The sequence below is a fragment of the Eulemur rufifrons genome, chromosome 6 (genome assembly GCF_041146395.1).
Source record: "Eulemur rufifrons isolate Redbay chromosome 6, OSU_ERuf_1, whole genome shotgun sequence".
Taxonomy (NCBI): domain Eukaryota; kingdom Metazoa; phylum Chordata; class Mammalia; order Primates; family Lemuridae; genus Eulemur; species Eulemur rufifrons.
Window position 1 is genome coordinate 37,919,602 of NC_090988.1, and position 20,371 is coordinate 37,939,972.

Genomic DNA, 20,371 nt, shown 5'->3' on the forward strand with positions numbered 1-20,371 from the left:
ATTTTAGAAACATTCATGTGGCAAAAACAGTATTTTGAGAAATGTCCAAAGAAATGTGTGAATTATGAAACTGTACCCTTCCTAGAGGGCCTGCGAGGAAATATAAGATCATGAGGCCTCCAGAGAAATATTCTCCATCGGTTTTCTTTTCCAGCATATTCCAAAGAAAGGATGGAGGGAGGTTAGAGGGTGCATCAGAAGCAGGTGGCTCCCAAGCTCCAGGCAGTTTAGTGGTGAACAAAGTTAGGTAAGAAGAATATTGGCCAGATGGGCCGGTGTAGTCCTTGTTCAGCTACTGAGTGTCCTCTGAGAGAGCTGCTAGTCCCTTGCCCTCCCTGGGCATGTCTCCTCTTTGATAAAATAAGGAGGTTGGACTAGCAAATAAGACCCTTCCAGCTCTTTGAATCCGTGGTCATCTCCACATAGTTCCATCCTGGCCTGACTGCAAACCATTTCGTAATCTACAGGGTAATCTAATTTTCCAAAAAGTGAAGCGATAAATGATGTGTTTAAAGGTAATCAACAAAAACATAACACATGCTCATCTGATATATATTTAGCTGCAGAGCTATTCCGCAGAAAATCAGGGGAAGATATCCTGAATAAAGAGGGATTTTATATAGGTCAGGGCCAGGGGTGGGTACAGTTTTCTTCAGTGACTTCACAACTGCATTAGGATCTATTTATTCCTTCATTACTGTGTCAGTCAGGCACTTTCCCTTGAAGAGATGCTGTGTAAGCAGTAGTGACTCATCGGCATTAATCTAATTCTAATATTTCCTGGGGGCAAGAAATGAATTGTTGGTTTTACTTTGATGGTTTTTATGTCATTGCATTATTAAAAGTGTAGCAGTGATTCTATTCTAGACCATTAGTTTGTCATTTTTTTCCGTGATTCTTGCAAATGTGCTTCTTACATAAGAAAAATACCAAAGACTTTATTCTTGAAAATGGCCTTAGTGAAATTAATTTATTTCAAGACCACAGTGTGGATAATGCAAGAGACAGGAGAAGAAAGGCTGAAAAACCTGGGAAGTGGATCTACCTTACTCAGGAAGTTTGGGAATGAAATGGAATTTTTTTTTTTTTTAACAACAAATGTCCAGAAACACTGACTCCTACAAAGATGTAAGTAGATTAAGCGCAGCTGAAACAACTAAAAATTTATCTGAGTGGATGAAACGCAGACTCGGGACAGCACGGTTTACACACCAATGCCATATGCCATCAGAAACTGTGGACACAGATTTGCTCATTAAGCAGATAGTGCAAATATGCATTTATTTACCATGGCCACTGCACAAGTGGCCATAATCTGATTGAAGCAAAAGAGGAAAGTCCCTTGACTTGTCAACTTTCAGTTTTGAGGACGGGGTTACTAAATTTCCAGTGGAATGATGCTCCTGTTAATTTTGGAAAGTCATGGCCAAAGAGATGGGAGGAGAACCCCAGGGTGTAATTAAGTATTACACATTTTTCAAATAGAGGTCAGTTCTAGAAAATTATAGCAAAATACTGTTTTTAAAAAGCACAGTTTTGCTTTAGGTTAATATAAATGGCAGTACCAAAATAAAGTTAACTGAACCGGAGTAAAATATGGCATTCGATGTTTCTCTAATATCACAGAGATTAGAGAAATTGGAAGGTATGCCACGCTCGTTGGCAGGATTTTCAATATGGTCTATCTCCTAAAACCTTCACGTCAGCTTTCCTCAAGAGCAGCCTTATTGAGTGCAAGCACTTATTTGTACATAGGCCCAGACACATACACTATTGTAATTTATACACAATAACTAATCTACTTTCTTCTTCTTTTTTTAATGTAATTGTATTTATAATGATGATGCTACCAATTTAGAATAACACACAATTTTTATCTGCATTATCAAGAACTGTGATTATCCAGGCTGAAAACTTTGAAAGTATCATTTTTTCCTTTTCACTCCGAATTTGTGAATTCTGCTTAAATATCTCTCATTCTAGAGAACAAGAGAGGAACAAAGGCCAATTTCCGCAGCCATGTGAGAACTGTCATTACGGACAGGAATATTTACCAGAAAACACAAAACTAGATAATCACATTCTTTCTAATGTTCGAACAACATTAACCTCCTCCCCAACCCTCAAAATGGAACCCAAGTAGCTTCTTCATTGATACCTTTCTCAAAGATCATAAAACCCAACTATATTATATTGGATGCTTAACACAAACAAACGAACAGAAAAACTGAGCATACTAAAACATGTTACTTGAACCTAATTTTATAGCTGAAAATTGGGCAGCTTATTAAAAAAAATAGAGTTGATTTTAAAGGCTTTAGCCCATTTTGTTTGTTTAATAATATTTGCTTCTCTTTTCTTTTGCCTACGAGACTAACTTTTCCAACAATCATTACTACTATTTTCAATTCATTGGCTTAAAATTACATGCAACAACGCTTCTTTGGTTGTTGCCAGTTTTTAATACTGCAAGGACTGATGCTGTGACACCTTCCAGGGCACAATACTGCACAAAGCCATACAAGCTCCACGGTGCAACTCAGTGGGGGAAGTTTTCCCTCTTTGCACTCTTAGCCGGGAACGCAGGCACCGACATCCGGATTACCAGTCGTCTCTCAGAAACAATTTCTGAGCCTTTCGTTTTCACCCAGTTGGAAATGAGCTTGCTTGTGACAGCATGACCTGGGAAGAAGTTCCATACTTCCTTCTAGTTCCACCAACTACTTTCCATCGAGAGACATGAGCCCAGCCCATCTCCTTCCACTTTTCCATAACCAACAGGGCAAAGCGCCCGCGACGTGGCCTCTACACCTGCGTCTGGTGCTGAGTCTCCACGAAGGGGACGTGGAGGCTGGCGAGGCTGAGCTCGCCCACGCTCTCGTAGTCACTCATGGCTACTTCGGAATCGTCAAAGCCACAGTTGGCCGACACATCCGAGGACGAGGTGCCTCTGGAATTGTGCAAGGACAGAGACACGCTGTCTGCCGGGCCTGTGGCCTCTGTGCCCTGGTTCATGCTCACGGCAAAAGTACTAAACTCACAGCCAGCAGGCGGGCCCACCAAATCCGTTTCATTGGGGAATGGGTGAGGAGGGAGGTACTGGCTAGGATGGAACTGGGGCCTTCTCCTGCAGTCTGGGCTCAGTGTGCTGGCCAGTGAGACAGGCTGGGAGGGTGGCAGGGCCTCGTATTGGTCTGGGAAGTCCTCTGGCAGAGGAGGAGGCAGTTGGTCCTGACTCAAGAACTCCTCTTCGTGAGGGGGTGGGTATTCACTGTCGATGTCATAGCCACCCAGGTAGTAATCGCTCTCCAACTCCCGAGTGCTGCCCTGGTGTGCAGACCCTCCATCCTGGTTCTCGTAGTTGGGCACCTCCTCTATGTCTGACAGGCGGGCCCCCGGCATCCAGTCAGAGGTGTCCCAGTGATAGGCTGCAAGAAAAAAAGCCGTGACAATTAATTTCTTCCAGACTGGAGCTGGGGCAGGGCTGGGAAAGGAGCAGAGAAGGGACCTGACATGCAGTTCTTAGCATCCAACGGACCCTAAGAAGCCAGGGTCATCCGCATGCTTCTTATAAGGGTCTATCGGGGCCAGCCATGCTCTGGCCCAGGGAGAACAAGGTGATGGCAATTCTGATGGATGGTGCCCGGTTGCTGCAGAGCTTCACATTCAGCCATGCCATGATTTGGCCAGCCAGGGCAAGCTAAGGGACAGTTCTAGGACCCCCGAGCCCACCCCGACTCCTTCTTCCTTTCCACGCGCCATTTGCAGAGCTGGGCTGGCAGCATGCTTGCAGAGAAGTATAGCAGCTGCACTGTGGACCACAGCGGGCAGGGAGGTGTGCAGGCGAATGGGTAAATTGCAAGCACAGGGGATGAGGCTAGGAGAGGAATGCCGGTGGAGCCTTCACATCCAATACTGAGCACACAAGACACCTGGAACATGCAAAATTCAGATCAGGATGGAGGGACAGGGATGGGGTAAGAATGAACTCAGCAGTTCAAAATGCATAAAGAAAAAGTTATGCGAGGGTCATGGCACAGTCACCTCGGTTGTAGTTCTGTCCTTGGTCCATGACAGACACTGTTTAAATACAAAGTGAAAAGTAAAACTGACAATCCAAGCCATATGAAGAGGGATAAAAGAACATTTTAGACAACTTTTTAAAAAATGCTCCCAAAGGCCTTTGGGCTATGGCTAAGTTTAGCCTTTTGCATTTCTCCCTATTGTTATCAAGGAAATAAAAAGATAAATCCCATTTAAGCCAGGCCCTAATTTTATTAAGGCCCCAATAAAAGTCACCCGATTGAAATAAATATCCATAATATTATAGCTTTGAATGATTTCTTAAGCATTCTCAGCTCATAGTAGGTGCTTAATAAATACATGGGGAATGTAAGAATGAATTTAGTATCAATCTAGATTCCAACTAATTGAGTACTCTTCCCTTGGGATTTTATAAAAGGAGTACCCCATATATTTAAAAAAAATTATGAGCTAGATTTTTTTTTTTTTCCAAAATTGTAAAACCAATCCCTGGAGAAAACACTCTACGTCTCATTTGAAACCACCTGTTTACTGCCCCTCGGTGGCCAACTGATTAAAATCACCCCTAGTTCAAAGTAACAAGGAAGCAAAATTTCCAAAAGGATAACTCTTTATACAAAGAAATGCTATGGAAGAAAAAAAGTAAATACCTTCATTCTCTATAGTGTCAACTACATTGTTGACAAGCTGAATGACAGTCACTATGGATGCTAGTGGTCAGGAAAAGAAGACAGAAGAGAGGGGAAGGACAGCTTCAGGTTAGTTGTGTATTTTAAACACACATTAACTTCTTTTAACAACAGCAACAACAGTGAAGGCGCAGCATGCAAACACCTGAAGCCTCCCCACAATCTGTCCCTCAGGGAGTGTGACAGTAAACACTTTTATCTAGGGAGTCCCGGGGAGTCTTGGAACAGAAGAGAAATGGCGGCAAATCCAGGCCCGGTCCTTCCGGGATTGCTGGGTCATCAATTCACACCTCATGGCCCACTTAAATCAATCTAGGAAGACAAGTGGCTTATCAAGCTCATGCTAATTTCTCATTAGCAACTCCCCAAGGCTCTCAGAGGAAGACCTCACTATTCCTGGGGATAATTATTTGTTGGTCAGTCATGCTGCTCTGAACCAAATGCCAGTAATAGAGGATAACCTTTGCAGGACTGATGGCTTCATAGTCACATGATGCCACCGATAGCCCAGGACAGTCCAAGGTGCAGCTCCTGCTGGTGAGGTGTAGACAGAAGTCAGCATTTGGCCTTTCAAACAGTTAGAATAGGGCAGGACATCTCTGTGGTCTCTGTGGGTTGATTTAGCACCCAATACCAGCAGCTTCTGGAGAGGTGATCAGGCTTAAACCGAATTTGATGAAAGTTCCTAACAATACCACCTGCCTTAGTTGGGACCAAACGCAGAATGTTAAGCATGAGAGGGTGACCTTGAGGGCACACCCAGCAGAGCCTGTGAGACAGTCAGCCAGGCACCCTCGCTGGAGCTGCTGCCTGGAGTCTGGACACTGTATGTCTTTTGGTGCTTCTATACAAAATGCAAACTAGCCACAGACTTTCTTCTGGCTGCGGATGAGGGAAAGAGGGCACGCCAAGGGCAACAGATCTGGGGGTACACTCCTGGCCTTCTAAGAATGGTCAGAAAAAATCCACTATTATCTGGTTTGTTATCCCGGCAGACAGATACAGTGAAGTTTCTACAATTCTCAGGAGGGCCAGGATTTGGGGGTGGGGTGCAGAAAGGAGAGTATTTTACTTCCATGACTGCTTCTGTGGTCTTCGACTTCACCTGCTCCTCTATTTACCTCAGAGGCAAGGACTATGCCATTTTCATTTTATACAAACAAAATGCCCAGCACAGGACTCAGCACACAGGAGAAAGTCAGCAGGGTTTATGGGATGAATGATTACATAAATTAGTAAGTGTCCAATTTTTGCCCGTTGCTGATAAATGGGAAAATGACGTAAGCTACAGACTAAGGTAAGGCTGCTTGTCTCTGTGGATGCCTATTTGAAATTGTTCTTGGTTTATCACCATGTGGCAAACCCTCACTGTTTTATGACTGTTTTGCATCCCTGTCCTGCCCTGGGGAGAACAACTCATCCTCCAAAGCTGGTTCCTTGGCTCAGAAAACCCACTCTGGCATTAGCACCCTCTCCGTAAGCGTGAGTTCACAAGAGGTAGAGGTAGCAGCTTTGGAGTATCAATGCAGTCTGAGATCTATGAGGAATTGCATGTAATGTTTTGGGTGTATGTGCATTTTTCTAAGGAGCTGCTTCATGGTTTTTAATAAATTCTCCAAAAGCCCATGACCTAAAATGATTATAAGGGGGATTCAACTGAATGAAGATGTCACTGGTTCTGCACGAAGGCTCTCGTCTCTGAATTAATTTCTAATGATGGGGAGGGTGGAGATCTAGTGATGAGGGAGGAGATCATTGGTAAAATGAAAAAAGAAAGAAATCACTCTGCTTGAAGAGTATCAGTTGGGATGAGATAGTTCCATTGTGAACCAACTAAAAGAGAACTCACTCCTGCAGGTCCACGGGAACTTCCTCAACCCCTGACGCAGATCCCTGGGCCTGCTCACAGCTCAATAGGGGCTCCTTTGGCAATGACACCCAATAATGGGTCAACCCCAAAGCTGGTGAACCCACTCAAAAGCCTACGAACAGGTCAAGAAACAAAGCTGGTCCCATCCTGTCACCTCCCCTAAAACCACTGTCTTCTGGCACAGGAGGCAGAACCCATCCGCTTGGAACAAATCTGATGACTTCTTACCATTGTCGTCACCAGAATCCGACTGGAAGGAGCTGAGGGACTGGACTTCAGAGTTGCTGCCTTTATTACTGCCAGCAAAGCAGGTCACTTCTCCCGGGTCATCAACCCCTTTGTCTTTGCGGACAGCCACGGAGAAAGCAGAAACGACACTGGTTACCTTTGTGCCTATTCCTAGTCCTGCTCACCCCCTCCCACCTAGTTCACTTCTTGGGGCTCTTCCATTTGCTTAGAGAAAATAATTTAGCTCCACAATAGAAAATTGATTGTGTCACCGGGGGCAAAGGTCTGTCAATCAAGTGATTTACATTAAGGATTCGAAACCTTTAACCCTGTAGTAAATGAGCTTCCAAATAGCTGACAGCCAAAAGGAGCTGCTCCCTCCTCAAAATGAAACAACTACGTGAAGAGTGAACCAAGGATGAAGTGTCTGCATTGCTCTTTGCCATTCAGAGTTCATTTACATCATTTACATGAACCGATGAGGTGTCGACACCAGGTTAAATGAGATTACTTTTAAAATAGTGGCATAAATATTTTATAGGCAAGAATGCCATTACATTTATCCTAACTTCCATCTCCGGGGAGCGAGTGGCATTTTCAGCTTCATCTTCTAGAGGGCAGCGTTGTATCATTTTTGGGAATGACAACGTTCTGCGCCCTGTGTCAGGTAGGAGGGTAGTCGATGGTGTGGATGTGCCCAGTCTACGTGCATCCTCCGTCTTTGCTGTGCAAAGACAGCCAGAACCACACACACACACACACACACACACACACACATTCTCTCCCTCTCTCCCCGCCAACTCTCCGGGGCTACTTTCTTATTTGATGGACTAAAGGAAGCAATAAAAACAGCCCATATCTTGAGGTTGTCAAGTGCAAAATGAATTAGTTGCCCAGAGATCGTCTCGCCAGCTAACTCTGCCTTGCTTAACAAAGAAGGAAATGTATTCAATAAAACCCAACAATACTTTGGGGGGAAATGTGAATTTTGGCCTGAGGTGGATTCTGGAAATAAAGCTGTCATATTACGAAGTGGGGGGCGGAAATGATCACCAGGAAAAGCTGCAAATCATCATGTAACTTGATGGTACAAAGAGACGCAGACTTGTGATTAAGGGAGCATTTGTTCCTCTTTGTGGCCACAGAAGTCAGTTTCTTCCACAGAGGGTGAGGTCAGGAACAGGTATGGTGGCTCCGTGTGGGCTGTCAGGTGCTGAAGCCACAGCAACACAGTGAATTGGATAAACAACTGCTGTAAGTGGAGGGAGATGCCAGGGAGAAACTCACCTCCCAACAGCCACATAGCAGAAAATATGAAGCCGTGCCTCAGAAAGCACAAGGTACACACAAGCTTAGCCCTGAACATGGGGAAGAAATGACAAATGATCCACCCTGGTGAATGCGGTGCTGTGCATAAAACTCCTTTCTCCACTCTTCCATTTATTGGAAACCCCCTTTCCTCATTGTTAAATAAAAAAGAGCCTATTAGCTACTGGACTGGTAAAATTATGGTCAAGTCTAATTCTAACAGATAATTTGGGAGGGAATATACTTATGGTTACAATCCAAGGGCAACTACTTAAAATGTGTGTCTATGGAAAGACAGAATCAGCAGATAGCCTGTTGGGGTGGCACTAGAATAGAAAGAACTCATCCTCAGCCCTCTTCCATCATCAAGAAATCCTCTCCCTCTGATACCCTCGCCCTCCTTCCTGCCAAAGCTCCGGAGGGCAGTGCTGGTAAGAGCACAGGTTTGGAGCCCTATGCACCAGGTTCAAATCCTGACTCCCTTTGCTAGTTATGTGCCCTTAGGTGAGTCATTTCACCCATTCAAGATGGTTTTTCCTCCATGAAACGATGGGCTGGTAACGGGGCCCACATGGGACAGCTGTGAGGATTTAAGGAGATGTTGCAGCACACAGCAGTGGAGGCTTTGCATTTATCTGCTGCCTTTGTTTGCTCACCAAATCTCTTTGCCCTTAACTCTTGCAGTCAGGCTTCTGCCTTGATGGTTCTACTGAGAAACTCTTGAGATCCTAAGAATCTTCTGGGCGTCAGGCTCAGTATTGTTTTTTTTTTTTTAGCTTGTGTCTTCCTTGACGGGTTTACAGTACTCCACACTGCTGACCTTACTGACACACTTTCTTGGCTTCTGCACAGCTGCCCTCTCCACTTTGCCTCCTCTCACTCTGCTGGCGAGTGTTTGTCTCCCTGCCTAGTTCCTCCCCTTCTGCCCACTGTCCACATGTAGACATCTCTAAGCTTCCTTTGGAGGCCTGGTTTGACCGTCTTCTCTCTGCTCTTGCTCCCTCGGTGAGCTCACCCTCCTACAAAGTCAACCATCCTGCATGCAGGTGATGTCCAAACTTTCAGCTCCAGCCTTGACCTCTCTCCTGGAAACAAAGCCAGACATCCCTCAGGTGAATCCTCCACACCAATTGAGCTGCTTCCTCGCCAACAGTATCCTACTGAAATCTTACTCGTGCTTAAAGATACCTGAAGGAATGCCCCTTCCTCCATGCAGACAACCTTTATCTCCTTGGCTGCACATCCTCTCTAGCTCCATTTAAAACCGTGCATCCCCCAGCCCCCAACATATACCACAGAACTGTAACCATAGCCTTCTAGGCCATCTAGGACACCACTGCTGCTGGGATATAAAGCCATTTGGCCTGATGAAGTCATAGAGTACAACAGAGTTTTTCATAGTCTCATCCTGATTGGAGCTAGGTGCAAACAATCACTGCCTCTCACCTAGATGTTCATAGAGGCTACCTAAGTGGCTCTCTGCTTTCTTCCCTTTTTTGTCCTGTTCAATCTCTTTCCAAGGATCATCCAGAGACAGCTTTTAAAAATGTAAATGAAATCATGCCACTCACCTGCTTTAAAACCTGCACTAGTGTTGCTATTAAAATGCATCTGCTATCCTCTGGAGCTCACCAAGCTCCAACTACATTGACCTCTGTGACATTCTTCAACATGCCAAGCTCTTTCCTACCCCAGGACCTCTGCACCTGCGGCTGTTCCCTGTGCCTAGAATGCTGCTGCATGAGGCCAAAGGGAGAGGGAAACACCACCACCTGGCTGGGACCACATTTCTTGCCTTATGATTCCCCCCTCTGGATTCATGGACCCTGCATTCCAGCTAAACAGAACAACTTGCTTTTCTTCTGATCATATGGGATCATATATCCAAATGCCTTCCTTTTCCAGACTCTTTAACCCATCGTGGTCCAACTCGAATGCCCTTCTGTTTCCTTCAAGTCTTCACTCTGTCTTGAAATACTCTCCTTTTCCCACTGGCCTTCCAGAACACACTCCCATACATGACTTATGTGGCTAGGCATTACCTACCACCAATGGCCTGCTATTGTGAGAAGAGCGGTTTTAGAGTCTGGAAGACACGAATGTGAGTACTGACTGCCTCTTACAAGCTGCATGACTTTGGCCATGTGATGTTACCCTGTCCGAGCCTCATTTTCCCATCTGTCAATGACGATAAGAACCAGAGCAATTTTTAGGGCAAGTGTGAACACTCAGTGCCAGCACATGTCACAGGGAATGCTCTGCACAGGCTGCACAGGTGTGTTCTCTCTCCCTGGCCTTAGTCTTGGGCGCTGCGGGTTCCCAGTAAGCATGAGCGGAATAACTCGTGTTGCATTACTACTGCATTACTACTGCCTACTCACTCTCACTCCCTGCGTCCCAGCCATTCTTCCGGATGGAGTCGCAGTCAGAGCGGCAGGGTGACACGGCGGGCAGGTTGGGGGCCACGCTGCACACAACCACGCCCCGCCTGGCAGTCAGGATGCGTGGCGACTCGGGGTGAAACGTGGTCATCTCCTGGTGCTCGCCCCCCAGCCCGTCCACGATCTTATCCAGGTTGCTCCTGGAGTCGCTCTGGAAGCAGGGCGTGTAGGTCATGGGGCGCACGGGCACCTGCGGCGGGCCCACCTCCTGGTACACGTTGCGGCCGTCCCCGCCGCCGCGCAGGCTCCGGAACGGGATGCCGTTGCTCTTGTTGAGCAGCGCGGCCGTGGCGGGGTCCTGCACCAGCGTGATGTTGTTGCGCGAGTAGTTCTTGCGGAAGACCTTCTTGCGGAAGACGATGAAGAGGACCACCAGGATGAAGATGACGAAGAGCACCACGGCGATGCCGATGAGCTCCTCCTTGCCCACGTAGGCGTGGCCGGCCTGGATGTTGGGCACCACCACGGGGCGCAGCCCGCAGTACTGGCCCACGAAGCCCGGCGTGCAGTTGCAGAGGAAGGAGCCGAACACGTTGACGCAGGAGCCGCCGTTCTCGCACTCCTCCCGCTCGCACTCGTTGATGTCTTCCTCGCACCTTCAGCGACAAAACACACAGAAGCCCCTCCCCAACATCAGGACCTGCGGACACAGGCTTGTGTCCCGCAGCTCGAGAAACAATGGACATCTTTAAAAGAAAATAAAGCACCCAAATGGTACAGATGAACAAAAGTGTGTTCAGGGAGGGGGAGGCACGAGGGAGGCTTAATTTAGGCATTTCTGTGCCCACTGTGGCCCCAGCCATCATCTTGGGTTAAGGGGTCCCTCCTGACCCATTGTCTCCCAGGTCCTCTTGCCCTACCCAGGTTGGGGGAGGGAAGAGACTGTAGTGGGAAAGAAGACGAGTAGAAGGAGAACGAACAGCACATGCTACTGCAGAGGTGCTGGTCTCCAACTGCTCGGCGCCGCGCACTTCAGAATTTCAAATTGTGCAGTTTTAGAAAGGACATACAATACGTATCTCTCACGTTATAGAAAATACTCTCCCCTCCCCCAAACAGGAACTGGTGCTGGCCGTAAGATCCCATAAGCAAATCTACTGGTGTTTCTGCAGTGAAACATATGGATATTCACACCAAATGAGAGAAATAAAGACTAGAAAGAGCCTCAGAGCAGTTTTGAACAGGTTTTGCCACCAAATTAGTTTGCCACTAACATACTCCAAACCCTTTTAGTTCTCAGAGCTTTTGGGATTGTAGAATTGCAGACAAAGAGCTGTGAACCTATATACCCATTATAGGGTTTCCCCAGAGGGAAAAAAAAATCTTTGGTTCTGACAGTTTCCTCTAATGGTTACAGTAATTTTTCATCCCCCTGGGAAGCTGGGGGCTGTAGCAGGTAGGTGGGTGAGTGGAGGGCTATACATATCTTCCAGATTCTCTGCTTATATTAAAGGCTAATAATAATGTAGATTATCAGCCAAAAAAAATGACTAAAGCATTCTAATGAAAAATAATTGAATCATTTTTATTCCCTTTAAAGCAATCCATGGCTTACTCTGAGTATAATTATAAGGCAAGCATTTACGTCTTATTCTTTCCTCGAGAACATAGACCTTTTCTTCTTCACTTTTCTCTATTTCAGCAATTGTTCTGAAATTGTTCATTTAAAAGGCCCAGTCACCTATATTTTTGGTAATCCACCTTTTAAAATGTAGTCGAACGTCCCTAATTTGAACAGATTGGGGCCAGGTCAGCCGGAAATTAGTCAGAATCACAGAGTATTTAAAAATAAATGCTGCTTTATTACTTTAAATTACATCCAGCGATTCAAAGTCAGCTAAGTATTTCCTGGTAAAGTCCTCGGGAGATTTTCTCTAATGAATACATAAGACTGATCTGTAATTAGAATATCACTTGCTTGAGATTATATATATACTTCTAAAACGATCAAGGATGGTTGAAAGTGGCATTTTAGTAAGAATTTAAAACATTCTCTTTCTATTCAGCAAACACTTCAATTTTGATCATTTCTTGGGGGAAAAAAGGTTTGCAAAGGAATGGTAACTTTTAGTTTCTCAGAATGATCATAAAACGCTAGGCAGCAGAGTCCGTTAATGGATTCTGGGGAAATGGGTTGTGTCTGCCTCAGAATTACACTGGACATATAATATTTGGTGGCATAGCTGACTATCTTGAAAAGACTTATTTTCGTATAGAATACACAGTCATTATATAAGGTTTGAAGACATAGAGAAGCATAAAGTAAAAAATATAAATTACCCATAATCCCACTACTCAGAGATAATCTCTATTAACATTTCAGTCACTTGTAAGCACTCTTTATATGTATAGTAAAGGTATTAATCCTTTGCTTGTCCTTTTAATGGTAAACATTTTATCCCAGTTAGTTGTTTACTGGTTTGTTTTCTTAGCAACAGGTAGCAGTGTACAGAAAGACTATTGCACAATCTCACTTACGTGACTCCTGTGAGCCCAGCTTTACAATTGCAGATGAAAGTGTTTCCTATTGGGTCGCAGGATCCTCCGTTCCTGCAGGGGTTTGGGAAGCAGGCTGTGATCTCGGATTCACAGTTTCTCCCCGTGAACTGTGAGAGACAGGTACACTGATAGCCTGGGGAAACAGAGGACCTCATGAGCCACAGATGCCCCTGGTAAAGCTCAGAGTGCTTGGACTCAGCCCTAACACGTCCTCCTAATTCCTTGTTGAACCGTATTTTAGGCAGGGCCCAAATTCCAAAGATGAAAAGCAAATTGGTTATCTGGAACACATCTTGACACAAAAATGCCAAGTTACAGTTTGGATTCTCTGCTAGACCACAAAAATTCACCTAATTAACCACATACATGAATGCTAGTGAGAACTGCAAGAGAATCCCAAGGGACAGATTCCAAGAACAAAGACCAAGATGGGAAGGAAGATGCTTTTTCCATCAGGCTACTGCTGCAAAAGGATGGATGTTTCCAGATAGGAGTAGTTTACCATTGGTACCAAGCTACCTCCTTTCCGGAGCCCCTCTCCTACCTCCCATGCCCTTTTTCCTTAGCCAAGAACTTAAATTTCCATCCAAAAAGGAAGTCAAGGGAGGGCAGGTAAGATGAGGATATTTGTCAATCAAAGGAACCTCAGACTGGTATATACACAGGGTAATGAAAGAATTACAGCCTTCACCCAACTCTTCTATTTGGATCCTGATTTTTACATCTTTTTTACTTTCTCTACTCATCAACCCATCATGCAGAAATAGGTAGTGAGAAGCCCACTACAGAGAATATTAAATACCAGATGAGGTAATATTCTAAGAGGAGACAGCATTATCTACCTCTCAGAGATGGAAAGGATGAATAAATTAGGGTATTAATTTTGCCCTACTTTTTAAAAAATACCTAAGATTTGATTTTTAGTTAAAGTTATATATGTTCATAATAAAGAGGCAGATAGTTGTACAAGTTTTATTTTGTACAATAGCAGCCCCCCTTCCATTTACACTTCCTCAGAAGTAACCTGGACACCCCTTTTAGTATTTCAGTATTTCCTTCCAGGGTATTTTGTTATTTTGTGATTATTTTAGTTTTAGGCATTTTCTTTTGCCTTTCCACTATGTCCTTTATTTCAAAGTGTCAGCTCGATACGAACATGGGAACACTCTTCCGATGCCCCTGCCTCCCAATATGTAATATGGTAATTTTGGTTAAATCAATAATCAGTGTTTGCATTATTATGACTATAAGATGCTATTTGCAGCCAAGCCATGTAGTGAACTATGATTATATTTCTATTTTAACGTACAACTTTTTGTTTTCCCTGGACTGAAAAAAATGCCCTGTGTTTTGGCTTATTTCTGAATACATGTTAATTCAGCTCCAAACGCTTCATCAACTAGGTCTCTCGACGTTTAGTTACATCTGGTGCTCTGTATTTTCATCCTCTGAAGAAGTCTCTCCTGTGGCCCTCTGACTGGCTCCACCTGAATAGCTGTCCTCTCACCCTGCTTTCTTGCTCTCTCATGTTGGATCTCATGTTTCTTGTATCATCTATCTTCCTTTTCCTTGGTTTACCCTCTCATTTCATTAGAACACATTCTACAGTAGTTTCCTGAAAAAGGGTTTGTTTACAGGAGATGAATTTGTGAGACCCTGCATAATTGAACATGTCTTTACTCCACCCTGACATCTCTCTGACAGTTAGGTTGTGTAAAGAATTCTAAACAATCCCCTCCATGTTACCTGGAGAAATCCAAAGTCATTTGGGCTTATGAAGTTTGTACGTGACCTGGGTTTTTTTTCCTAACATGTTGGAGGATCTTGGTTTTGCCCCTAATTTTCTGAAATTTTGTAAGGATGTACTATTTAGTGTGGGTTTATTTTCAACCAATACTGGGTACTCAGTGAGCCCTTGCAATCTGGAAATTCTTGTTCTTTAACTTTGGGAAAATTTATTATTTCATTGGTTGTTTTCTTCCTTTGTTTCTCTATTTTTATGGAAATTTTATTGTTTGAGTCTCAGATGTCCTGGATCTTCCTCTTATTTTATTTTTCTCTCTTATATTACACCTCTGTGGAGGTTTGCTTTACTTTGTGAAAGAGTGTCTCATCTTCTGAGATTTTTATTGAGATTTTCATTTATGTTGTCATTTTCCAAGGACTTTTTTGTTTACTGTTTTTTTGTTTTTTTGTTTTTTTTTCAAACACAGCATCCTGCTCCTGTGTTGTGGTTACAATATCTTATCTCTCTGAGGATATTAACAATATTTCATGAAGTTTTCTCCCTGCATAGTTTCTTCCAAGTTGCTTTTCTGTTTCTTTGCTTTGGTCTCTGTGATATTTAATTTTATGTGTTCACACGACTAGGCTATTGGTGTCCAGTTATTTGGTCTAACACTAGTATAGATGTTTCTGTGAAGGTATTTGTGGATATAATTAAAATTTCTAATAAGTCAACTTTAAATAAAGCATATTATTCTCCATAATGTGGGTGGGCCTTATCTATTCAGTTCAAGGCCTTAAGAAGGAGGAATTCTTCCCCAAAACTGCCACACAAAAGAAATCTTGCCTGAGTTTCCAGCTGCTGGCCTTCTCTGCAGATTTTGAATTCAGGACCACAAAATCAACTCTTACGTGAATTTTCAACTTGCCAGCCTGCCATATAAATTTCACACTTGCCAGCCCCCATTATCATATGAGTCAGTTCTTTAAAAATCAATCTCTCTCCATCTCCATATGTATACATTCACACACCTGTGCGCACACACACATAAGCACACATATATATATAGTCCCTGACTTACGATGGCTTGACTTAGGATTTTTTGACTTTATGATGGTACAAAAACAATATGCGTTTAGTAGAAACTGTAAGTACTCACACAATCATTCTGTTTTTCACTTTCAGTACAGTATTCAATAAATTACATAAAATACTCAACACTTTACAGGTTGAGCATCCCAAATCTGAAAATCCAAAATCTGAAATGCTCCAAAATCCAAAACTTTTTGGGTGCCGATATGACACTCAAAGGAAATGCTCACTGGAGCATTCTGGATTTCAGGTTTTTGGATTTGAGGTGCTTGACCAATAAGTATATTCCAACATTTCAAAAAATATGGAAATCCAAAATACTTCTGGTCCTGAGCATTTCTAGATAGGGGATCCTCAACCTGTATTATAAAATATGCTTGTATTAGTTGATTTTGCCCAAAAGTAGGCCAATGTAAGTGTTCCGAGCACATTTAAGGTAGGCTGGGCTAAGCTATGATGTTCAGTAGGTTAAGTGTATTAAATGTATTTTTGACTTAGGGTATTTTCAACTTACAATGGGTTACTGGGATGTAACCTCATCATAAGTTGAGGAGCATCTAAATGTATCTCCTGTTGGTTCTGTTTCTCTGGAGAACCCCAATACATTATCTTCCAAGTTAGAGCATTTCCTTGCTTGTCGGTAATCCTTGCTTATCAGCTCATATTGGGAGTGGGGCACCAGAAAACTAGAGATCTGATGGGAAGCTCTGAACACGAGTGGTGTTCGTCAGCTAGGAAACAGAGACAGTACCTCTGGGATGGTCAAATTCCCTAGCAGTGACGCTTCTTATCACCTACTCAGAGGGAGGGTGGAAGCCTGGTTCCAACACTGGGGGGCTGGGTGGTGGTGGAGAAGGGGTGGTTGTGGCTCTCAGCGTCGAATGAGCAACATCAAATATACTTTGATCCCTTGAGCAGCAGAGCGGCAGGCACACTCTAGTCCTGAGACCACGGTGAGCTGTGCCTGGCTGTGCAGAGGGAAGGTGGGAATTCAGGTTGGGTTACCCCTGCCTCTTAAACAGACTTTTATTTTAACGATTCTTATTTTAAACCCTTTTCCCCACCCACCTGCCCTTCAGAAGTGACTAATGCCTCCAATTACTGAGTCTTTGGGGATTTATCCTGAGATTTCCCTTCTACCAGTTAGAATTCAGTTCTCTCAGAACTTCTCTTCTCTCTTCCTTCCCACTTGTCCCTCCGTCTCCCACCTCCAAACTTGTGCTGGTGTTGCCTCCCCTCCCATTCTCCTCACTTCTGTGGGCATATGACTTAATAAAAATATCTTTAGGCCGGGCGCGGTGGCTCACGCCTGTAATCCTAGCACTCTGGGAGGCCGAGGCGGGTGGATCGCTCAAGGTCAGGAGTTCGAGACCAGCCTGAGCAAGAGTGAGACCCCGTCTCTACTAAAAATAGAAAGAAATTATATGGACAACTAAAATATATATATACAAAATAATTAGCCGGGCATGGTGGCGCATGCCTGTAGTCCCAGCTACTCGGGAGGCTGAGGCAGTAGGATCGCTTAAGCCCAGGAGTTTGAGGTTGCTGTGAGCTAGACTGACGCCACGGCACTCACTCTAGCCCGGGCAACAGAGTGAGACTCTGTCTCAAAAAAAAAAAAAAAAAAAAAATATCTTTAATTCCGTGGTAGTGGGGTTGTGACAGTAGGTGGCCACTGTTACCTTGAAGTGGCCAGTGAGGCTTTCCTCATTTATAAGATTTTTGTATTAATAAATACTACAAAGAACCACCCTCACTCTTACTTGAAGGGCCCTTGGGCTAATCTCCACTTCTCCAGTGGTCAGTGACTGATGTTAGATATAAGATAGTTTAAAATGTGTAGATTGACATAGCGTATTTTTTCATGGATGTTTTACTGAATCCACATTATAGAGGACTCCCATGTAGAGGAAGACATTATGATTGTGTGTGTCTGTAGGTTCAGACATGGAAAGTCTCATCCTCAAGAGGCAGGTGCAGGAGGCAAGAGACAAATCTGTACATTTCCAAGAGGAGGGAACTGCATGGCCCCAGCCTTCTGGGGACCAAGAAACACAGAGGGTCAGAGGCTAAGGCTCAGAGAGAGACACACACATACAGGGGAAAAATTGCTCTTTCATGCAGTGACAGTGAAAGGCCAGGGAGCTCCTAAGGAAAGGCCATTGTTGATGCCAACTGTGCCCACAGAAGGCCAGCCTGAGGGCTGTGGGCAGGAGGCGTAGTAGTCTGAGGTATGCTTGCTTCAAATCTTGCTGACTTTTAATTTTTTCCAATTTAGGGTTATTTTTCCCAATTTGGAAAGCTGCTTGCTGTAATGAAATTGCTGAAAGCAGCTAGGATTGCAAAAAATGCTTCCTTGTGTCACCTGGCTAGTCCTTCCCTGTGTCACCTGGCAGGATGGTCTATCATTTAGAGAAAGAGTAACCTGAGGATGAATTAAATTCTTTTTTAGCCTAAAGGGAGGCGTGGGACAACCACAGTACAGGATTCTAAAAGCACATCAGTGATGAGGAGGGATGTCAGGAAGGGAGTCTGAGGCAAGGCGGGTAAACTCAGGTAAAACTCATCCCTCTCCAGCTCCTATCTGGCAAGCCTCTGGCAATTCCTTAAAGAAAACTGCATCAGAAGCAGTTTGGGGAAGGAGGATCAAGGAGGGGCTGTCCAGAAGTCAGGAACACTTGAATTGTGATCATCAATACTGAATTCTAACTCAGGTCATGGAACTGATTTTTGATCTGATAGCAGGGAAGCAATTTGATGCTTCTGTGCCTGGAAAACCAGAATTTAAAATGAGACACTACCTCTAGTGCACTATCTTATACACATGTCCTTCTGAATTTTGTCATTTTCATTTTCTTTCTTTTTTTTTCCTTTTTTTAGCTTTCTCAGGTTGAATCATGAAATCATTTTCAATTTCTTTTGTAGAGTACCCAGTATTACTTGATGAAGCAGCCAGCGTGACTGAGTGAGCTTTCCACACTGACTGAGTGCCTAAGTCACAGGCAGCGGTGTGCTGGAGCCAGCCCAGCCAGGGTGGAGAGATGACAGTCCAATGTTCAGAAATTTGGGAGGCCGGTTATTAAACTGCTAGTGGTCTGACATCAGCATGGTGGGAGTCTTTATACCACAGAAATCAGCAAGCACTACAAATATCTTTTAGTTTTAGAGTTGGCTTACCAGCACACCCCTGGAGAGGGACTGTGGCTAGCACGGGGCACACAAAGACAGCAAAACACTATCTACAAGCATGTCATAGATGAGGAAACCGAGGTACAGAGATGTTGATTACCTTTTTATGGTCACAAAGCTGGCATGGATTTGAATCCAGGCAGTCTGGCTTGCTCCTGAGTCCTGAACTGTTCAGTATCGTTCTGAACCGTGTTTCTTTTCTTTCTTTTTTTCTTAGAGACAGGGTCTCTCTCTGTTATCTGGTCTGGAGTGCAATGGCCTCATCATAGCTTACTGCAGCCTCTAACTCCTGGGCTTAAGCAATCCTCCCACCTAAGCCTCCTGCATAGCTGGGACTATAGGCGGGTGCTGCCACGCCTGGCTAATTAGAAAAAAAATTTTTTTTATAGAGACAAGGTTTCACTATGTTGCCTAAGCTGGTCTCAAACTCCTGGCCTCAAGCAATCCTCCTGCCTCGGCCTCCCACAGTGCTGGGCTACAGGTGTGAGTCACCACGCCTGGCCCTGAGCTGTATTTTTAACAGCCACGCTTCATTCCCTGATCTAGATTTCTCTGTTTATCAAAAAGAGAAGCAAATTGTCTAGAATCTGCTCTTATGATCTCAAACCCCTGGGGCAAAGAAGGCTGAGGCCCTTTGGAAGAAATCTTCCTTTTAGAATTTTAAATTTGAAGGAGTTTCTACATTAATACAATGAGAGAGAAAAGCAATTGGATTTAAACAAAAGTAGTCAGATTAGTTTTTTTAAATAAACGAAGAGTGATATCTATTGTTCAGTCTGTGAAAGGCTTATTTATCAAAATTGACCTGTTTTGACAAAGTATTATTTATGATCTCATTATCCTGTCATGAGCCCTATTATTAATAATTTTTAAAATATCAATAAATCTGCATAATGATACTAAGTGATCTAATGCTTCAGTGTTTTTTTAAAATCACTTTCATTCTGTGAAGAATCACAATAATCCTACGAAAGAAAAAGAAGAGGTCCTATTAACATCCCAACTCCATGGGGTGCTGGAGAGGTTGAGCAGAGGTTAAGCAGCGTGTTCAAGGACATATAACTAGTTAAGTGATTGAGTCTGAACTTGAATCCAGGCTTTCCGATTCTCAAACCTTTCTACAAGACTGTATTGGCATTAGAACTTGTCACTGAGGCTGAGTGCGGTGGCTCACACCTGTAAGCCCAGCACTTTGGGAGGCTGAGGCAGAAGGACTGCTTGAGTCCAGGAATTTGAGACCAGCCTGGGCAACATAGCGAGACCCTATCTCTACAAAAAAAATAAA

The 20,371-nt window shown here is 44.0% G+C and overlaps 1 protein-coding gene across 2 annotated transcripts in view; it reads right to left on the reverse strand.

The window, feature by feature from the left end:
• Positions 1 to 2,805: 2,805 nt before the first annotated feature.
• The window catches only part of FAT3 (FAT atypical cadherin 3), a 488,418-nt gene continuing 470,852 nt past the window's right edge, over positions 2,806 to 20,371 (reverse strand). The window contains exons 22-27 of one of the 2 annotated variants that reach the window (XM_069469074.1): positions 13,059 to 13,212; positions 10,521 to 11,176; positions 6,832 to 6,945; positions 4,695 to 4,754; positions 4,045 to 4,080; positions 2,806 to 3,428 (exon numbers count right to left, since the gene is read on the reverse strand). In XM_069469074.1, coding sequence (XP_069325175.1) covers positions 2,806 to 3,428; positions 4,045 to 4,080; positions 4,695 to 4,754; positions 6,832 to 6,945; positions 10,521 to 11,176; positions 13,059 to 13,212 — 1,643 coding nt within the window. The remainder of the gene's footprint in view (positions 3,429 to 4,044; positions 4,081 to 4,694; positions 4,755 to 6,831; positions 6,946 to 10,520; positions 11,177 to 13,058; positions 13,213 to 20,371) is intronic. The other variant, XM_069469075.1, reaches the window with a different exon arrangement.